This window comes from Bubalus bubalis, chromosome X (assembly GCF_019923935.1).
Source record: "Bubalus bubalis isolate 160015118507 breed Murrah chromosome X, NDDB_SH_1, whole genome shotgun sequence".
NCBI classification, from domain to species: Eukaryota; Metazoa; Chordata; class Mammalia; order Artiodactyla; family Bovidae; genus Bubalus; species Bubalus bubalis.
The window spans coordinates 51,123,076-51,143,520 of NC_059181.1; the positions used below are offsets into that span (position 1 = coordinate 51,123,076).

Consider the following 20,445-nt stretch of genomic DNA (forward strand, 5'->3'; position numbering starts at 1 on the left):
ACACAAAAATTCAGAAGGATAGGAAATTAAATTGTTTTGTTGACACTCCCACTCCCCAAACATTTAAGTTCCTGGTTTTAGTTCTTGTGGTCATTGCTATTAGTAATTGTAAATAATATACTTACTGATTTTTGGATTTAGCAATTTCATATAATAAAATCTGACTCATTTCTCTGAATGGTGGAGAAATTATATTTTCTCTTTCCTCTATTTTTCTTCCCTATACACCTCCCATTTTTATTACTTAAATTACACTTTAGCATTAACAAAGTTTATAACATCTACATTTTTAATAGTTGATTATGCCTTGTCTGTAGGTTGATTGGAAGAATCAAAAATCAGTAAATAACATATTATATGTGTTATCTGATGATCATGTAATGTGATTAGAACCATAAAAAATGAAATGTAATTCTCTATTATTTAAGCTTTGTTGCTCAAAAGAAAATCTTCCAAGTGTCAAAGTCAAATGGATTATTTTATTTGTTTCAAATGTCCACTTGCTATATCTAGATCAAACTTATTACCTGCCACTGTTTCTGGTGTCTTAGAATTCCGTTTTGTTTTCCCCCTCAAATGCTTCTATAAATAATATTTTTAAATATGTTGCATGGATTAGCAATTTGATTTTTTTAAATGTCCAAAAATGTCTTTATTTTGTTTTACACTTAGTTAAGTATAGATAGTAACATCATTTTGAGTTAATTTTTGTATATGGTGTGAGATAAAGATCCAGCTTCGTTTTTCTGCATATGATCATCCAGTTGTTCCAGCACTGTTATTTTATTCTCTTTATTGTTATTATAAATGAAATTGCTTTTTTAAATTTCCTTTTCTGATTTTTCATTGGTAGCATATAGAAATACAATTGATTTTTGATTGTTGATGTTATATCCTTCTACTTTGTTTATTAGCTGTAATAGCTTTTGGTGGATATTCTATATAATATATAAGATTGTATCATCTGTGAATAGACAATTTTATTTCTTAATTTACTTTTTTTCTTTTTCTTACCTATTTAACTTTTCATTTCATGTTTTCCATCTCGTTGTCCTTTTGCTTTTTGTACTGGGAGAATTTCTCTATTTATAAGCTGTTTATAATCTCCTATTCAGCTATTTTTTATGTGAAGGATTATATTTTTAATTTCTAATAATTTCTTTTTCTTATGGATGTAGTATATTCACACATGTCTTTGAAGATATTAAAGCCTTATTCTATGTTATTAATGTTATTTCCTTGGCTATTCTGTTTGTTGAGTTTAGTGTTTTTTTAAAGTACTGATTTCCCAAAAGTGTTGGTGATTCTTCATTGCGTACTCAGTTTTTCTTTTTCCCCCATGAGATTCCCTCTTTGTCTGTTTGTAAATGCTATATATAATTACTATAGTCTTACTCTAGTAATTATGAGGAAAGCGTGGGACATGCTTCCTGGCACTGGTTATTGCAACTTGTCTCTGATGCTGCCTAGAGGGAGGTCTAACAGCTAGTCTTCAAAAGTAGCAGGGCTTCCTCTTACCTCCTAGATCTTATCTCCTCCCTATATTGCTGATATTTTTCTTGGCCACAAACATTTTCCTCTTGCCACTCTTATTTAGGAGCAGATGCCTCTGATGTCTTTTCTTTGTTGTGGAGGTGGGGTAGGAAGGTGCAGAACTGCCTGGCTGTTCCTTCTTTGGTACCCTAACCAGTTCACTCTTCCATTCAGTGGATATCTACTGAGCAGTGAATAAGTCAAGATCTCTGTTTTTTGTGGAACTCACACTCTAGTGGGGGAAAATAAATCCCAAAGAAATAAAAAGGGCTACGATAGGATGACTAAGGAATTACTTTAGATAGGGTGGTCACGGAAGGATTTGTTTGTGATGGTGATATTCACAGGTAGAGACCTGTTTTAGGAACCAAAAGAAGGCCAGTAAGTAGTAGGGTGTTACAAGATGATGTTGAAGTGACAGATAGGAGACAAATTGTGTGTAGCTTTGTAAGCATTCTATCCAACTACTCATCCTTTTGGTTGTTCAGGGTGCTCTCTCCTGCTGCCCATATCTCCCACCTGAGTTTACTGCATTTTGAAACAGTTCTTGCATATGTCATGCAGATTAAAGGAGGCTACTTTTTCCTCCTTTAATCTTATATGCCTGTGTCTACATCTGTTTTTCCTGTTGCACTTATAGCTTTGAGTTGATAAGAGAAGCTAGAACTTGTATTTAATTTATCATCTTGATCCAGTTATTACTTAATAAAAATCTTTTCTGTAATTTCAGTGGGACCAATGTTATTGAGAGTTTTTTTTTTTTCTCTTTATGAAAGTAGTATTGGTAGTCCAAAATAGGACTTTGGAAAATAAAAACTAGTTGTTCAGAATTTTACTTTTAATGACTGTTGACTCTAAGAATTAAAAATGCTTATCCCAAACTGCAGTTTACTTAGTGCTGCTTTTAGGCTGTCTTGGAGAAGGAAATGGCAACCCACCCCAGTATTCTTGCCTGGAAAATCCCATGAATGGAGGAGCCTGGCAGGCTATAGTCCATGGGGTCTGAAAGAGTCCGGTACGACTGAGCGACTTCACTTCACTTCAGGCGATCTTCCTTCAGACAAATGCTAAATCCTATTCTTTGAGCTTTTCAATACTTTTTTAATTTTCTAAATTTATAGGGGCCATTCTCAGGTTCCCCAAAGTATTTGTGGCTGTGTATATTAATTTTTTGTATGAGTTATTATAAGGAATTTATTTTTAAAGTACTCAGAAACAGCAGTTAATTCTTATTTTTCGGGGGAAAAATGGGAATACAAGAAGAGGGAAGTGTGATTTTATAGTCAGCTGTGGCCTGACGTTAACAATTTTTAGAGTTTGAATTTGAAATAATTTTGAGATCCATTTTAAATTAAATTTCTGTGTGATTACATAATGTAATAAATTTGATTTGGTAATATATTTCTGTAAATCTTAATGCCTAGATATCTTGGTTTTCTATGTTTATCATGTGTGTCAGGCATCTTTAACTGTCCTAAGTAATATAAGCATAGATGAAAATTTCCATTTTAAGATCATAAGATTTAACTAACCTTTTTTTTTTTAGTAAATTGGTGCAATGAAGGTTGTTTACTTCAGATTTTAATTTTCAGTTTTCAAAGTTGCTATGATAAAAAATATTCTAGGGTGGAAATTTAATATTCTGTGATTTTATTTATGTGAAGTCTAAATAATATATTTAAAGAAAAAGAAGGCTTAATTCCTATAAGTTCAATACTTCAGGTTTAGTCTGACATAGTACTATTAATAGAAATATACATAGCATTCTGTTTTTGATTGCTGATTGGTCCATACAAGAAACTCCAATGGTATAAATAACTGCTCTACCTCACGTAAATTATTACCATTTTGGTTTTCCTCTTTTTGTCTCCCTTAGGAGATGTCCCCAGATGCTTCACTTCCGGGAGATCCAGAGGCCTATCCTGCTGCTGTGTCAAGCGGTGGAACCATTCATCTGCAGACAGGAGGTGGATATTTTGGCCTAAGCTTTACTTGTCCTAGTCTCAAAAATCCTATTAGCAAGAAATCCTGGACTCGCAAATTAAAAAGCTGGGCATACAGGCTACGGCAGTCAACCAGCTTTTTCAAGAGATCAAAAGTCCGTCAAGGTAGTGTGCTTACAGTCAGGGACGTAGACTAGGTAACATCATTTTTCATTTACTTCTGTTTCTTTCTGTTGTTATTCATATACAAATCTTGCCACCTTTTCCGTATAGCCCATGTATGTAACACGTCCCATTAATGTCATTTCCATTTTATTTTTCCTTTTGTAACTAATTCAGTTTTAAAGTATTCATTTCATATAGACACTAAGTCTCAGGATAAATCTTGAAATGTCTGATTTAGAGGTAGGGGCTTCTACAGTGTTGCTTATTACATTAACACTTTTTTAATTGTCTAGCAGGAGTTAAGCTTTTTCTACTTCATTTCTGGTAATGTAAACAAATGTAATATTAACAAACAATTTTCTCCTTTCTGCTTACAATTTGGCAAAACTTGCAGTGGAAACAGAAGATACGAGATCAGCAGTTGTTCCTGACCCCATTCATCTGACAGGAGAGTCCACAACTGATACTAGGTCTTTGAGTAAATGTAAAGCAATGAGTGGATCATTTCAGCGGGGTCGGTTTCAGGTTTGTGTCTTTGGTAGAATCATTTTCTACAGGGGCATTATGAAAGGTGACAGCATTGAAGATCTAGGTCTGTAGATGGTAATTATTTTAAATGTAGATTATTATCATATTTAATTTTTCCCCCTTATATGTATCTTCTCACCTTCTGTAGCCATCCACTAAAGGTGAGTCTAAAGAAATGAGGATTTTAGTAACTGGAACAGAGCATAGATCTGTGTCATTGTTTTTTGGTGGGTGGGAGTCATCTTTTTTATAAATCTGATTTCATGTCCTTTAGAATCTTGGCAATTAAAATATTTTTAATTTTTTATTGAAGTATAGATGGTTTACAAAATGGTGTTAGTTGTATGTGCACCTATGGAATGTTTTAATTGCAGAACTGTATTTGAGCAATATGTAGCCAACTGAACTTACAAAGGGCCCAACTGAAAACCTTTGAATATGGCAAGAATAAATAGGATTTTTTTTAACTTTTTTTTCCTTTGGCTGCTCCATGTGACATGCAGAACTTCCCTGATTAGGGGTCAAACCTGTGGCCCCTGCAGTGAAAGTGCAGAGTCTTAACCACTAGACCACTGGGGAAGTCCTAAATGGGGTTTTAAAGTTTTGGTATTATCAATGTGTATATATTGCAGAAGACCATCCAATTGTCTGTACCATATAATATATTGCATTTCTTTGTGGGTTTACTCTTTGGTTAGGCAGAGCCAGCCACCTCTGCCTTTTTGTATTTCAGGTGATTACAGTTCCCCAGCAGGAGTCAGTGGAAGTGACATCTTTTGGAATAGAACACATACCAGCATTCAATGAAATGACAAGTCAGTCTAGTGAAGAAGCTTTAGCCTTTACTGAAACAGCAAAGTCTCAATTGGTAGAAATGGAACCTGTCACACACAATCCACAAACTTCACTTTCTTCTCAGAAGTTACAAGCTCTTCATGAAACCTTCAAAGAAGATCCAAGAATTTCCAAACAAACTGACAACTTTTCATCTTTTAGTATAGCTTGTGAAACTGATATATCTTCGATGAGTACAGAAAAGGAATTGGAAGAAAATTCAGCCACAGGAAGTAGCATGCAGTCTGGATTTGAACTGCTTAAAGAGAGAGAGATACATACTGCTAGGAAACAGCCTAGCTCTAATAGTGAATTTTCAGCTGCTCTTCCTGACAGAGAGAAATCAGTGGCGAAGACTGGTACAGAGAGAGAAAAGTGCTTACCACTCTGTGAAGAAAAAGCCTGTGTTCAAACACAGAGCTCACACTTTTATTCACCATCTTCCCCAATGAGCAGTGATGATGAGTCAGAAATAGAGGATGAGGACTTAAAGGTGGAGCTTCAAAGATTACGAGAAAAGTAAGAACTGTTTCTCTTTTGTCACAAATCTGATTGTTTTGGGTTTTATAGAACTAAGTATTTGACTGGTAACTAATTGAGATTGGTGACATTTTGTGCTGTGTGATTAGTCATTCAGTCGTGTCCTACTCTTTGAGACCCCATGGACTACAGCCCACCAGGCTCCTCTGTCTATGGGAATTGTCCAAGCAAGAATACTGGAGTGGGTCGCAATGCCCTCCTCCAGGGGATCTTCCCAACCTAGGGATCGAACCCAGGTCTCCTGCATTGCAGGTGGATTTTTTACCATCTGAGCCACCAGGGAAGCCTGGAGTGGATAGTTTATCCCTTCTCCAGGGGATCTTCCCGACCCAGGAATTGAACCTGGGTCTCTTGCATTGCAGGTGGATTCTTTACCAGCTGAGCTACCAGAGAAGCCCTGGTGACATTTTAATGATTCAAAAAAATTTATGATTGAAAACTACAAAGATAGCATCAGATCCCAGAGGCTAAGGGCTCAGTCCCACAAGACTGCCCCCTTCAGATGCCCATCACAAGTCCAAGTAGTGTTACCTATGCTTCTGACCAACCTGTTACCACAGGTTTCCACAAACCTCTCCTCAGGTTTGATTAACTTGCTAGAATGGCTTATAGAACTCAGGAAAACAGTTTTCTTACTAGATTATTGGTTTATTATAAAAGGATGCAACTCAAGAACAGCCAGATGGCAAGGTATAGAAGGGGCAAGGAACTTCATGGCTTCTCAGGAGTGCCACTGTCGCAGCACCTACATGCCTCCTTCAACCTAGAAGCTCTCAGAATCCCTGTAATTCACAGATTTTTATGGAAACTTCATTATGTAGGCATGATTGAGTAAATCATTTGCCATTGGTAATTAATTCAACCTCCAGCCTCTTTTGCCTCCTTAGAGGTGCCCATCCTTAGGGGCTATCCAGAAGTCACTTTGTGATTTAAAGGGGCTTATTTTGAATAATGAGACACTCCTTTATCACTCTGGAAATATTTCAGGAACTGGAGCTATTTGAGGACAAAAGACCAAACATTGTAACAAAAGATTCTCAGATCACTCTTATCATTTAGAAAATTACAAGGGTTTTAGGAGCAGTGTGCCAGGAATAGGGACCAAGATCAAATAATATCTTTTTTTTTATTATAAATCATAATATCACAACAGTAAAAATGTACACAAAACAGTCTATTTCTCATGCTCTAACCTCATTTCTCATAGGCAACCACTGGTATATAACTTGTCTGTCATTTTTTTATGCATTTACAAATATAGTTTTTAAGTTTATAAAAGTAGGATCATAATATACATGTTATTCTGCATTTTTTGGCTTAACATTGTCTCCTCTTCATGTTTGCACAAATAATCTTTATTCCATGCATTGGGATAGCATATAGCCATTTATTTGTGTGTGTGTGTGTGTGCACAGTTGCATCTAACTCTTTGCAACCCCATGAACTGTAGCCTGCCAGGCTCCTCTGTCTATGAATTTTTCCAGGCAAGAATACTGGAGTGGGTTGCTATCTCCTTCTCAAGGGCATCTTCCCTACCCAGGGATTGACCCCTTGTATCCTGCATTGGCAGGTGGATTCTTTACCACTGCACCACTTAGAAAGCCCCAAAGTTTATTTAATCCCTCCTTAATGAGAATTTTAGTTTTATCCCATATTTTGCTTATATAAAAAATGTTGAAGTGAACATCCTTTTATGTTTGTGTACTTATATTAGAAGGATACCTAAATTCCTGGATTAAAGGTTTGTACAAGTGCCTGTTTTCCCACTCCTTCACAACATTAGACTGGGTGTTATTGATTCTTTTAATTTTATTCCTATCAGATGAATAAAAATTATTTTTTAAAATTTGTTCTAATTAATACTAAGGTTGTGCATCATCTCATATTTATTGGCTACTTGTATTTCCTTTCCTTTAGAGTTACTTTTTCTTATTCTTTCCCCCCTTTTCTATAAAGTCATTGATTTTGGGCAGATATTTATATGTTCTGAATAGTAACCTTTTACTATGTTGAAAAATTATTTCCTGTTTACACTTGCAACAAATAATCATGTTAATATTATCAGTACTATGGAACTTTAATTTTTTAAATTATCTTTTACTATATTGAGGTTTTATAAATTTGTTCTTGTCAATTTATTGAGCCTTTTTCTTTATGTCTGATTAGTTTAATTTTGTACTTTAGGAAGGCACTGATCATCTTAATTTTGTGAAAATATTCTGTATTTCCACATTCTTAATCTAAATTCCTTGTTAAACTTTACTTGTACTGGTAGAGTTCCTTGGCTCATATATATGGCTCCTGTGCCTTTAAAGTGCTTTCTGCATGATTTTCCTTCAGACATATTCAGGAGGTGGTAAATCTTCAAACCCAGCAGAATAAGGAGCTACAGGAGCTCTATGAACGCCTTCGAGCAATTAAAGATAGCAAAGTCCAATCATCAGAAGCTCCTGTATCACCTGCATCACCACGTAGACCAAGATCTTTAAAAAGCAAACTTCGAAGCCGTCCCCAGTCCTTGACACGTGTGGACAGTGGCACAGTTGCTACAGGTAAATCAGTCTTACAAGTGATTTTAAAAGCCTGGTCAAAGATCAGCAAAATTAAAAAAAGAACAGTAATAAACTTATTTTTTATTAACCTAAGATTATTTAAAGAAGTACACATTTTTCTGACATTCTTTTCTTTTTGGTGCTGAATGTTCTTTCATTAAATAATGATAAGAATAGGTGATAGATTTTGGAGAGCAGACAAAGGTTGTTTTCATTTGGAAAACAAATACCTGGAAGCCCAGTTTCAATCACCAAAACAGTTTTTGAAATGTTGGTAGTCAATGGGAACCGCTGGTCTAGCATTTGGAGTTTGTTGCTAACAAAGATAATCTTGAAAGTAAAGTCATGTTCTATCTGATGTAAGAGATCTTTATTTATTATGAGAATATTAGAAAAAATATATGTTTTTGAATTTGTAAAAAGAGAGGATCAATCTCTACTTAACTAATAAACAAGTTAACTACATCAGACTTCCTTGGTTCCATCTGCATAGTCAAGGTGAGGGTTGAGGGTGAACTATAAGGGTATGTATGAGATCTCAACAGAATTTGTGGTAGACAGAATAATGATTCCCCCCCAAAGATGTCCATGTACAAATTCTTGCAGCCTATGATTATGTTCAGTTGTATGGCAAAGGGTAATTGAGGTTGTAGATGGAATTAAAGATGGTAATCAACATTTTAAAATAAATATCCTGGATTATCTGAGTGGGCCCAGTGTAATCACAAGGTTCCTCTGAAGTACAAGAGGCAGGAGAAAGGGTCAGAGAAAAGATGTGAAAAAGGAAGCAGTGTCAGAGAGAATGCAACATTACTGGCTTTTAAGGTGGCAGAAAAGGGTCACAAACCAAGGAATGTAGGCAGCCCTTAGAAGCTAGAAAAGGCTGGGGAACTTTGAAAAAACAAGGTTAATTATTCACAGGTTATGGGGGGTACACATTCTGTGGGGTCGCATAATGAGAGGTTTGGTTGGGATATGGGAAACAGGAGCACACACTAGAGGGCAAGAGCAAATACTAGCAGACCTGGGGTTCTTCATTTATTTGGGTTAAGGGTGGGGTACCTAGGGTTTTGCAAGTTCACTCCTTATAGGTGAATTTAAAAAGAGAGTGGGAATTAAAGCATGGGGAGGGAAAAGCAGGATCACTCAAATGATCAGTTATCTAGGTCAGCCAGGACTTCCTAAAAGGGCAGCTTCATGGGTGGGGTGGCCTGGCTCTTTATCTAGTTGTATAGCTGGCAGTGTGTTTATTTGAGACAGATTTCTTTGAAATGTATTGTTTAGTTGTTAGGTCATGTCCCACTCTTTTGAGACCCTGTGGGCTGTAGCCTGCCAGGCTCATCTGTCCATGATATTTCCCAGGCAAGAATACTGCAGTGGGTTGCCATTTCCTTCTCCAGGGAATCTTCCCAATCCAGGAATCTTTTATGTCTTCTGCACTGGCAGGCAGATTCTTTACCACTGAGCCACTTTGAAATACATACCTCAGCAATCAAAAGCTTAATGCCAACCTAACTCTACACCTAAAGAAACTAGAAAAGGAAGAAATGAAGAACCCCAGGGTTAGTAGAAGGAAAGAAATCTTAAAAACTAGGGCAGAAATAAATGCAAAAGAAATGAAAGAGACCATAGCAAAAATCAACAAAGCCAAAAGCTGTTTTTTTGAGAAGATAAATAAAATTGACAAACCATTAGCCAGACTCATCAAGAAACAAAGGGAGAAAAATCAAACCAATAAAATTAGAAATGAAAATGGAGAGATCACAGCAGACAACACAGAAATACAAAGGATCATAAGAAACTATTATCAGCAACTATATGCAAATAAAATGGACAACTTGGAAGAAATGGACAAATTCTTAGAAAAGTACAACTTTCCAAAACTGAACCAGGAAGACATAGAAAATCTTAACAGACCCATCACAAACAGAGAAATTGAAACTGTAATCAGAAATCATCCAGCAAACAAAAGCCCAGGACCAGACGGCTTCACAGCTGAATTTTACCAAAAATTTACAGACGAGCTAACACCTATCCTACTCAAACTCTTCCAGCAGATTGCAGAGGAAGGTAAACTTCCAAACTCATTATATGAGGCCACCATCACCCTAATACCAAAACTTGACAAAGATGCCACAAAAAAAGAAAACTACAGGCCAATATCACTGGTGAACATAGAGGCAGAAATCCTTAACAAAATTCTAGCAAACAGAATCCAAAAACATATTAAAAAGGTCATATATCATGACCAAGAGGGCTTTATCCCAGGGATGCAAGGATTCTTCAATATCTGCAAATCAATGTAATACACTACATTAACTAATTGAAAAATAAAAACCATATGATTATCTCAATAGATGCAGAGAAAGCCTTTGACAGAATTCAACATCCATTTAGGATAAAAATCTTCCAGAAAGCAGGAATAGAAGGAACATAACTCAACATAATAAAAGCTATATATGACAGACCCACAGCAAACATTATCCTCAGTGGTGAAAAACTGAAAGCATTTCCCCTAAAGTCAGAAACCAGACAAGGGTGCCCACTCTCACCACTACTATTCAACATAGTGTTGGGAGTTTTGGCCAGAGCAATCAGCAGAAAAAGAAATAAAAGGAATCCAGATTGGAAAAGAAGAAGTAAAACTCTCACTGTTTGCAGATGACATGATCCTCTACATAGAAAACCCTAAAGGCTCCACCAGAAAATTACTAGAACTAATCAATGAATATAGTAAAGTTGCAGGATATAAAGTCAACACACAGAAATCCCTTGGATTCCTATACACTAACAATGAGAAAACAAAGAGAAATTAAGGAAACAATTCCATTCACCATTGCAACGAAAAGAATAAAATACTTAGGAATATATCTGCCTAAAGAAACAAAGGACCTATATATAGAAAACTATAAAACACTGGTGAAAGAAATCAAAGAGGACACAAATAGATGGAGAAATATACCATGTTCATGGATTGGAAGATTCAAGATAGTGAAAATGAGTATACTACCCAAAGCAATCTATAGATTCAATGCAATCCCTATCAAGCTACCAACAGTATTTTTCAGAGAACTAGAACAAATAATTTCACAATTTGTATGGAAATACAAAAACTTCGAATAGCCAAAGCAATGTTGAGAAAGAAGAATGGAACTGGAGGAATCAACCTGCCTGACTTCAGGCTCTACTACAAAGCCACAGTCATCAAGACCGTATGGTACTGGCACAAAGACAGAAATATAGATCAATGGAACAAAATAGAAAGCTCAGAGATGAATCCACGCACCTATGGACACCTTATCTTTGACAAAGTAGGCAAGAATATACAATAGAGGAAAGACAATCTCTTTAACAAAGTGGCGCTGGGAACTGGTCAACCACTTGTAAAAGAATGAAACTAGAACACTTTCCAACACCATACACAGAAATAAACTCAAAATGGATTAAAGATCTAAACGTAAGACCAGAAACTATAAAACTCCTAGAGGAAAACATAGGGGAAAAAACACTCTCCGACATAAAACACAGCAGGATCCTCTATGACCCACCTCCCAGAGTAATGGAAACAAAAGCAAAAATAAACAAATGGGACCTGATTGAACTTAAAAGCTTTTGCACAATGAAGGAAACCATAAGCAAGGTGAAAAGACAGCCTTCAGAATGGGAGAAAATAATAGCAAACGAAGCAACCGACAAAGAATTAATCTCAAAAATATAGAAGCAGCTCATGCAGCTCAATTCCAGAAAAATAAATGACCCAATCAAAAAATGGGCCAAAGAACTAAACAGACATTTCTCCAAAGAAGACGTACAGATGGCTAACAAACACATGAAAAGATGTTCAACATCACTCATTATCAGAGAAATGCAAATCAAAACCACAATTAGGTACCACCTCACGCCGGTCAGAATGGCTGCTCTCAAAACGTCTACAAACAATAAATGTTGGAGAGGGTGCGGAGAAAAAGGAACCCTCTTACACTGTTGGTGGGAATGCAAACTAGTACAGCCACTATGGAGAACAGTGTGGAGATTCCTTAAAAGGCTGGAAATAGAACTACCATACGACCCAGCAATCCCACTGCTAGGTATACACACCAAGGAAACCAGAACTGAAAGAGACCCGTGTACCCCAGTGTTCATCGCAGCACTGTTTATAATAGCCAGGATATGGAAGCAACTTAGATGCCCATCAGCAGACAAATGGATAAGAAAGCTGTGGTACCTATACACAATGGAGTATTACTCAGCCATTAAAAAGAATACATTTGAATCAGTTCAAATGAGGTGGATGAAACTGGAGCCTATTATACAGAGTGAAGTAAGTCAGAAAGAAAAACACCATTACAGTATACTAATGCATATATATGGAATTTAGAAAGATGGTCACGATAACCCTGTATGCGAGACAGCAAAAGAGACACAGATGTATAGAACAGCCTTTTGGACTCTGCGGGAGAGGGTGAGGGTGGGATGATTTGGGAGAATGGCATTGAAACATGTATATTATCATATGTGAAATGGATTGCCAGTCCAGGTTCAATGCATGATACAGGACGCTCGGGGCTGGTGCACGGGGATGACCCAGAGGGATGGGATGGGGAGGGAGGTGGGAGGGGGGGTTCAGGATGGGGAACACATGTACACCCATGAAAAAAAAAAGCTTAATGCCAGGCACTTATTTATATTACAGTCAAACAAACAAATTGTTAGGCACTTGCACTACACCGCATCTTTCTAATCAACCATGGGATCTCCTGGTAAGAAAATATGCCTTTTGAGATTGCCTTTTTTGACTCAGAACATTGTCTTTGCTATTCTTTAAGTTATTTTGTGTTTTAATAGCTTTTTCCTTTCTTGTTTCTGAGTAATATTCCATGGCATCACATGGCATGATGTACCAGAGCTTGTTTATCTATTTACCTGTTGAAAGACATTAGGATTGTTTCAGTGTTGGGTTTTACAAATAAAGCTGCTGTAAATATTCATGTGCAGCTTTCCAGTTCATTTGGATAAAATACTCAGAAATAAAATTGCTCAGTCATATATATGTACGTTTTAAATTTTTAAGAAACTTCAAAACTGTTTTCCTAAGCAGCTGCATTATTTTCCATTCCCATTGGTAGTGTATGAAACTTCTGGTTTCTCTGGATGCTCTCAGCATATCATATTACTGGTATTATTAAGTTTAACAAATCTAATAGGTGTGTGGTGGTATTACATGGTGGTTTTAATTTTCATTTCCCTGATGATTTGTGATATTAGATATTTTTTTCCCTTATGCTTATTTGTTATCCATATATCCTCTTTGGTTTAGTGCCTATTTTAGACTTTTGCCATTTTTTTGTATCCTGTTTTTTTAGAAGGATGTATAAAGAATTAGTGTTAATTTTTCCTTAATTGTATGGTAGAATTAAACAATAAAGCCATATGGACCTTGGTTTTATATGTTAGAAATATCAATTCAGTCTCCTTCCTCGTTATAGGTCTATTAAGATTTTTCTCTTTCCATGAGTCAATGTATGTGATTTTATAGAAATCTGGCCCTTTCATTCAAATTACGAAATTTGTTGTCATACGAAATTTCATAGAATTCTCTTAAAATCTTTTTATTTCTGTAAGATTTATAGTGATGTCCCCTGTTTTATTTATTTTTATTTTAGTACTTTGAATCTTTTCTCTCTTTTGTTTTCCCTTGGTCAGTCTAGTAAAAGGATTGTCAATTTTGTTGATATTTTTAAAAAAAACAACTTTTAGTTTCACTGACTTTCTTTATTGTTTTTGTTTTCTTTATCTCCATTCTAATCTTATTATTTCCATCTTTCTACAGGCTATAGTTTACTCTTCTTTTAAAAGTTTTTTCTAGAATAAACTCAATGAGATCCATACTAGATAACACTGACTTTATCAGTTGAATTATGATATGCATAGGTATGAATCTAATTGATATTTTTTCTGCCCCTTTCTGTTCACATTTTGGAACTTGCATTATGCATATTTTGTAATGCTTGATGGTATTCCACAGGTCTTCAAGGTTTTCTTCATTTTGTTTCATTCTTTCTTTCTGTTTCTCAGAGTGGATTTCTCTATTATGTGATCTTCTTGTTGGCTGATTCTTTCTTTTGCTCGCTCAAATCTGTTATTGAGCCCCTATAGTGAATGTATGGGAGAAGGTACTGGCACCCCACTCCAGTACTCTTGCCTGGACAATCCCATGGACAGAGGAGCCTGGTGGGCTGCAGTCCATGGGGTCGCTGAGATTCGGACATGACTGAGCGACTTCACTTTCACTTTTCACTTTCATGCACTGGAGAAGGAAATGACAGTCCACTCCAGTATTCTTGCCAGGAAAATCCCAGGGACAGGGGAGCCTGCTCCTGCCATCTATGGGGTCGCACAGAGTTGGACACAACTGCAGCGACTTAGCAGCAGCAGCAGTGAATGTATTTCAGTTTTTATACTTTTCAACTCCAGAATTTCTCTTTTTTAAAAAAAAAAAAACTAATTTCTCTCTCTTTGTTTATATTCTCTATTTGGTGTGAGACATTGTTATCATACTTTAATTTTTTAGGCAGAGTTTCCTTAAATTTGAATACATCTATAATAGCTGATTTTAAAGGCTTTGTCTACTACATCCAAAATGTAGGCCTCTTTCAGGATTTTTTTTTTTTTCACTCTTTTTTTTCCTTCTCAGTGTATGTGATATACATCCCTGTTTCTTTGCATTTCTGTTAATTTTGTGATGAAAACTGGATGTTGTAGATTGTAATAGCTCCTATACCAGATTCTTCCACCCCCTTCCTCACCATAGTTTGTTGTTGTTGCTGTTTTCTGTTTGTTTGTTATTCTGGTTTTATTTTATTGTTGCTGTGTATTTGTTTAGTGATTTTCCTTCCCTAACTCTGTATTCCTTGAGTTATTTGCTAGCTAGAAAATTTCTAAAAAATTTTTAAAGCCTGGTATACTGGGGTTCACATCCGGGCCAGTACATTTAGTGGTGAGCAAGTAATTGGTCAGAAAGGAAGTGAAAGTGTTAGTCACTCAGTCATGCCTGACTCTTTGACCCCATGGACTGTAGCCCACCAGCCTCCTCTACCCATGAAATTCTGCAGGCAAGAATACTGGAGTGGGTAGCCATTCGCTTCTCCAGGGGATCTTCCCCAACCAGGGATTAAACTCAGGTCTCCTGCATTGCAGGCAAAGATTTTATCAAGTGCCTTACCACTCAATATCACAGTAATCCAAGTCTATGCCCCAACCAGTAACACTGAAGAAGCTGAAGTTGAACGGTTCTATGAAGACCTACAAGACCTTTTAGAACTAACACCCAAAAAAGATGTCCTTTTCATTATAGGGGACTGGAATGCAAAAGTAGGAAGTCAAGAAACACCTGGAGTAACAGGCAAATTTGGCCTTGGAATACGGAATGAAGCAGGGCAAAGACTAATAGAGTTTTGCCAAGAAAATGCACTGGTTATAACAAACACCCTCTTCCAACAACACAAGAGAAGACTCTACACATGGACATCACCAGATGGTCAACACCGAAATCAGATTGATTATATTCTTTGCAGCCAAAGATGCAGAAGCTCTATACAGTCAGCAAAAACAAGACCAGAAGCTGACTGTGGCTCAGACCATGAACTCCTTATTGCCAAATTCAGACTTAAATTGAAGAAAGTAGGGAAAACCATGAGACCATTCAGGTATGACCTAAATCAAATCCCTTACAATTATACATTGGAGGTGAGAAATAGATTTAAGGGCCTAGATCTGATAGATGGAATGCCTGATGAGCTATGGAATGATTTCGTGACATTATACAGGAGACAGGGATCAAGACCATCCCCATGGAAAAGAAATGCAAAAAAGCAAAATGGCTGTCTGGGGAGGACTTACAAATAGTTGTGAAAAGAAGAGACGCGAAAAGCAAAGGAGAAAAGGAAAGATACACGCATCTGAATGCAGAGTTCCAAAGAATAGCAAGAAGAGATAAGAAAGCCTTCTTCAGCAATCAATGCAAAGAAATAGAGGAAAATAACAGAATGGCAAAGACTAGAGATCTCTTCAAGAAAATCAGAGATGCAAAGGAACATTTCATGCAAAGATGGGCTCGAGAAAGGACAGAAATGGTATGGACCTAACAGAAGCAGAAGATGTTAAGAAGAGATGGCAAGAATACACAGAAGAACTGTACAAAAAAGATCTTCACGACCCAGATAATCACGATGGTGTGATCACTGACCTAGAGCCAGACATCCTGGAATGTGAAGTCAAGTGGGCCTTAGAAAGCATCACTACGAACAAAGCTAGTGGAGGTGATAGAATTCCAGTTGAGCTATTCCAAATCCTGAAAGATGATGCTGTGAAAGTGCTAAACGCAATATGCCAGCACATTTGGAAAACTCAGCAGTGGCCACAGGACTGGAAAAGGTCAGTTTTCATTCCAATCCCAAAGAAAGGCAATGCCAAAGAATGCTCAAACTACTGCACAGTTGCACTCATCTCACACGCTAGTAAAGTAATGCTCAAAATTCTCCAAGCCAGGCTTCAGCAATATGTGAACCGTGAACTTCCAGATGTTCAAGCTGGTTTTAGAAAAGGCAGAGGAACCAGAGATCAAATTGCCAACATCCGCTGGATCATGGAAAAAGCAAGAGAGTTCCAGAAAAACATCTATTTCTGCTTTATTGACTATGGCAAAGCCTTTGACTGTGTGCATCACAATAAACTGTGGGAAATTCTGAAAGAGATGGGAATACCAGACCACCTGATCTGCCTCTTGAGAAATTTGTATGCAGGTCAGGAAGCAACAGTTAGAACTGGATATGGAACAACAGACTGGTTCCAAATAGGAAAAGGAGTACGTCAAGGCTGTATATTGTCATGCTGTTTATTTAACTTATATGCAGAGTACATCATGAGAAATGCTGGACTGGAAGAAACACAAGCTGGAATCAAGATTGCCGGGAGAAATATCAATAACCTCAGATATGCAGATGACACCACCCTTATGGCAGAAAGTGAAGAGGAAGTAAAAAGCCTCTTGATGAAGGTGAAAGTGGAGAGTGAAAAAGTTGGCTTAAAGCTCAACATTCAGAAAACGAAGATCATGGCAACCGGTCCCATCACTTCATGGGAAATCGATGGGGAAACAGTGGAAATAGTGTCAGACTTTATTTTGGGGGGCTCCAAAATCACTGCCGATGGTGACTGCAGCCATGAAATTAAAAGACGCTTACTCCTTGGAAGGAAAGTTATGACCAACCTAGATAGCATATTCAAAAGCAGAGACATTACTTTGCCAACAAAGGTCCGTCTAGTCAAGGCTATGGTTTTTCCTGTGGTCATGTATGGATGTGAGAGTTGGACTGTGAAGAAGGCTGAGTGCCGAAGAATTGATGCTTTTGAACTGTGGTGTTGGAGAAGACTCTTGAGAGTCCCCTGGACTTCAAGGAGATCCAACCAGTCCATTCTGAAGGAGATCAGCCCTGGGATTTCTTTGGAAGGAATGATGCTAAAGCTGAAACTCCAGTACTTTGGCCACCTCATGTGAAGAGTTGACTCATTGGAAAAGACTCTGATGCTGGGAGGGATTGGGGGTAAGAGGAGAAGGGGACGACAAGAGGATGAGATGGCTGGATGGCATCACTGACTTGATGGACATGAGTCTGAGTGAACTCTGGGAGTTGGTAATGGACAGGGAGGCCTGGCGTGCTGTGATTCATGGGTTCGCAATGAGTCGGACACGACTGAGCAACTGATCTGATCTGATCTGTCTGGTTTTTGTTGCCAAGGAAATTTCTGTGAGAAGGCACACCTTCACGCTTCAGTTTGCAAGGCATATTTGCAGTTTATTTCCTGCTTGCCCATGAACTCAAGTTCAGTCAGAATTAAAGTGACTTGTCCCTTTTCCTGTTTCAGGTCTTTCCTGTCCTGGCATATGTTTACATTCCTGGGGATATGACAGAGGTTTTTTAAAGTTTCTTATGGTCATCTAGTTGTCCTGAAAAGTGAAAGTCACTCAGTAGTGTCCAACTCTTTGGAACCCCATGGACTATACAGTCCATGGAATTCTCTAAGCCAGAATAGTGGAGTGGGTAGCCAGGGGATCTTCCCAACCCAGGGATCGAACCCAGGTCTCTTGCATTGCAGGCAGATTATTTACCAGCTAAACCACAAGGGAAGGCCAAAATTACTAGAGTGGGTAGCCTTTCCCTTCTCTAGGGGATCTTCTCAACACAGGAATCAAACCAGAGTCTCCTGCATTGCAGGCAGATTCTTTAGCAACTGAGCTATCTAACATTCTTTTTAAGTTGTAGATCAGGCTCTTATTTGCCCCAACTGAAATCATAGTCTTAAGCATCTGAGTTGTTGCCAAGCACTTTCCTATTGTTTCAGCAATGTCCTGGAGGTAGCTCCCTACCTCTTCCCAACTGCCGCATACCTATGCCTGGCAGGGCTGAACTGAACTCTGCGTGAAATCAAACATGTACCTCACTCTGAATAGAGATTTCCCCAGGTTGTTGGACAAAATATTGATTTTGCTCTAGGGATGGTGCTTTTGTTGTTATTGTTGTTCAGTCACTAAGTCTTGTCAGACTCTTTGTGACCCCATGGACTGCAGCATGCCAGCTTCCTCTGTACTCCACTATCTCCCAGAGTTTGCTCAAACTCATGTCCACTGAATCAGTGATGCTATCTAACCATCTCATCCTCTGTTGCCCCCTTCTCCTTTTGCCTTCAGTCTTTCCCAGCATCAAGGTCTTTCCCAGTGAGTCAGCTCTTTGCATCAGGTGGCCAAAGTATTGGAGCTTCAGCATCAGTCCTTCCAATGAATATTCAGGGTTGATTTCCTCTAGGACTGACTGGTTTGATCCCCTTGCAATCCAATGGACTCTTGAGTCTTCTCGAGCACCACAGGTGCTTAGAAGAGAGCTCAAAAGAGTTCTTTCTCCATTGTTGCAGTGCTGGGTTTTGGCTACTGCGACACTGAGCTGAGGAGAAAGCAGGAATGTGAACTGCCACAGTTTAAAATGTCACAGACCTCAGTAGTTTGTCCTGGGTAAATGAATTTTATTTTGTTCTTTGGGTCTTTGGACAATTCTCAGAGTTCTGAAATGGTTGGTTTTAGTTGTTTTGCCCATATTTTCATTGTCTTAAAAGTAAGTTCAGCTAGGTCCTTACTCTGCAGTTTTAGAAGGCTTTCTCCTCCCTCTTCTTCTGTTTTCTGAAAAAGTTTGTGTTGAATTATCATTTCTTCTTTAAATGTCTCGAAAAATTTTCAGGTGAAACCATGTGGGCCCAGAAGACTTATTTTTTGGAGGTTTATAACTGCAAATTCAAATTCTTGAATAGTAGTTATGCTGCTGCTGCTGCTAAGTCACTTCAGTCATGTCCGACTCTGTGCGACCCCAAAGACGGCAGCCCACCAGGCTCCCCTGTCCCTGGGATTCTCCAGGCAAGAACACTGGAGTGGGTTGCCATTGCCTTCTCCAATGCATGAAAGTGAAAAGTGAAAGTGAAGTCGCTCAGTAGTGCCCGACGCTTAGCGACCCCATGGACTGCAGCCTACCAGGCTCCTCTGTCCATGGGATTTTCCAGGCAAGAAGCCTGGAGTGGGGTGCCATTGCCTTCTCTGGAATAGTAGTTATAGGATTATGCAAATTCTTGAATAGTAGTTATAGGATTATGCAGTAGTGATAAATTTCCTATTGGGTTAGTTTTGATCGTTTGTGGTTTTTGAGAACTTGATCCATTTCATCGATGTTGCTGAATATTTTTGTTTAGAGTTGTTCCTTATTATCTTTGTAATGTCTTGGATATCTGTAGTGATATCACTCCTTTCATTCCTGATATTTGTAATTTGTGTCTTCTTTTTTTTTCTTTGTTAGTCTTGATAGAGGTTTATCAATTTTGTTAATCTTTTCAAAGATCCAGCTTTGCTTTTATTGCTTTTCTCTGTTGTTTTCCAATTTTAAATTTCATTGATTTCTGCTCTTATCTTTATTATTTCCTTCCCTATACATGCCTTGTTTTTATTTCATTCTATTTCTGGTTTCTTAAAATGGAGGCTTAGATTTTTGATGTGAGACCTTTCTTTTTATAATACAAGCATTTCATGCTAAAAAATACAAGTATTTGATGCTATAAATTTTCCTTAAAAGCACTACTTTGTTGCATCTACTAATATTTTTTAAAATTAAGCTTTATTTTGGTGGGATAGTTTTAGATTTATGGAAAAATTATTAAGATAGTACAGAAAGTTTCCATACACCTCACACCCAGTTTCCCCAATTATTAGCATCTTATACATTAGTATGGTACATTTGTCACAAATAATGAATCAG

At 37.6% G+C, this 20,445-nt stretch overlaps 1 protein-coding gene across 4 annotated transcripts in view; it reads left to right on the forward strand.

Moving 5' to 3' along the window:
- WNK3 (WNK lysine deficient protein kinase 3) overlaps nucleotides 1–20,445 on the forward strand; it is a 177,668-nt gene that overhangs the window by 133,535 nt on the left and 23,688 nt on the right. For all 4 annotated transcript variants that reach the window (XM_044937226.1, XM_044937225.1, XM_044937227.1 and 1 more), the window contains exons 18-21: nucleotides 3,410–3,500; nucleotides 4,036–4,166; nucleotides 4,903–5,522; nucleotides 7,884–8,095. In XM_044937226.1, the coding sequence (XP_044793161.1) occupies nucleotides 3,410–3,500; nucleotides 4,036–4,166; nucleotides 4,903–5,522; nucleotides 7,884–8,095 (1,054 nt within the window). The remainder of the gene's footprint in view (nucleotides 1–3,409; nucleotides 3,501–4,035; nucleotides 4,167–4,902; nucleotides 5,523–7,883; nucleotides 8,096–20,445) is intronic.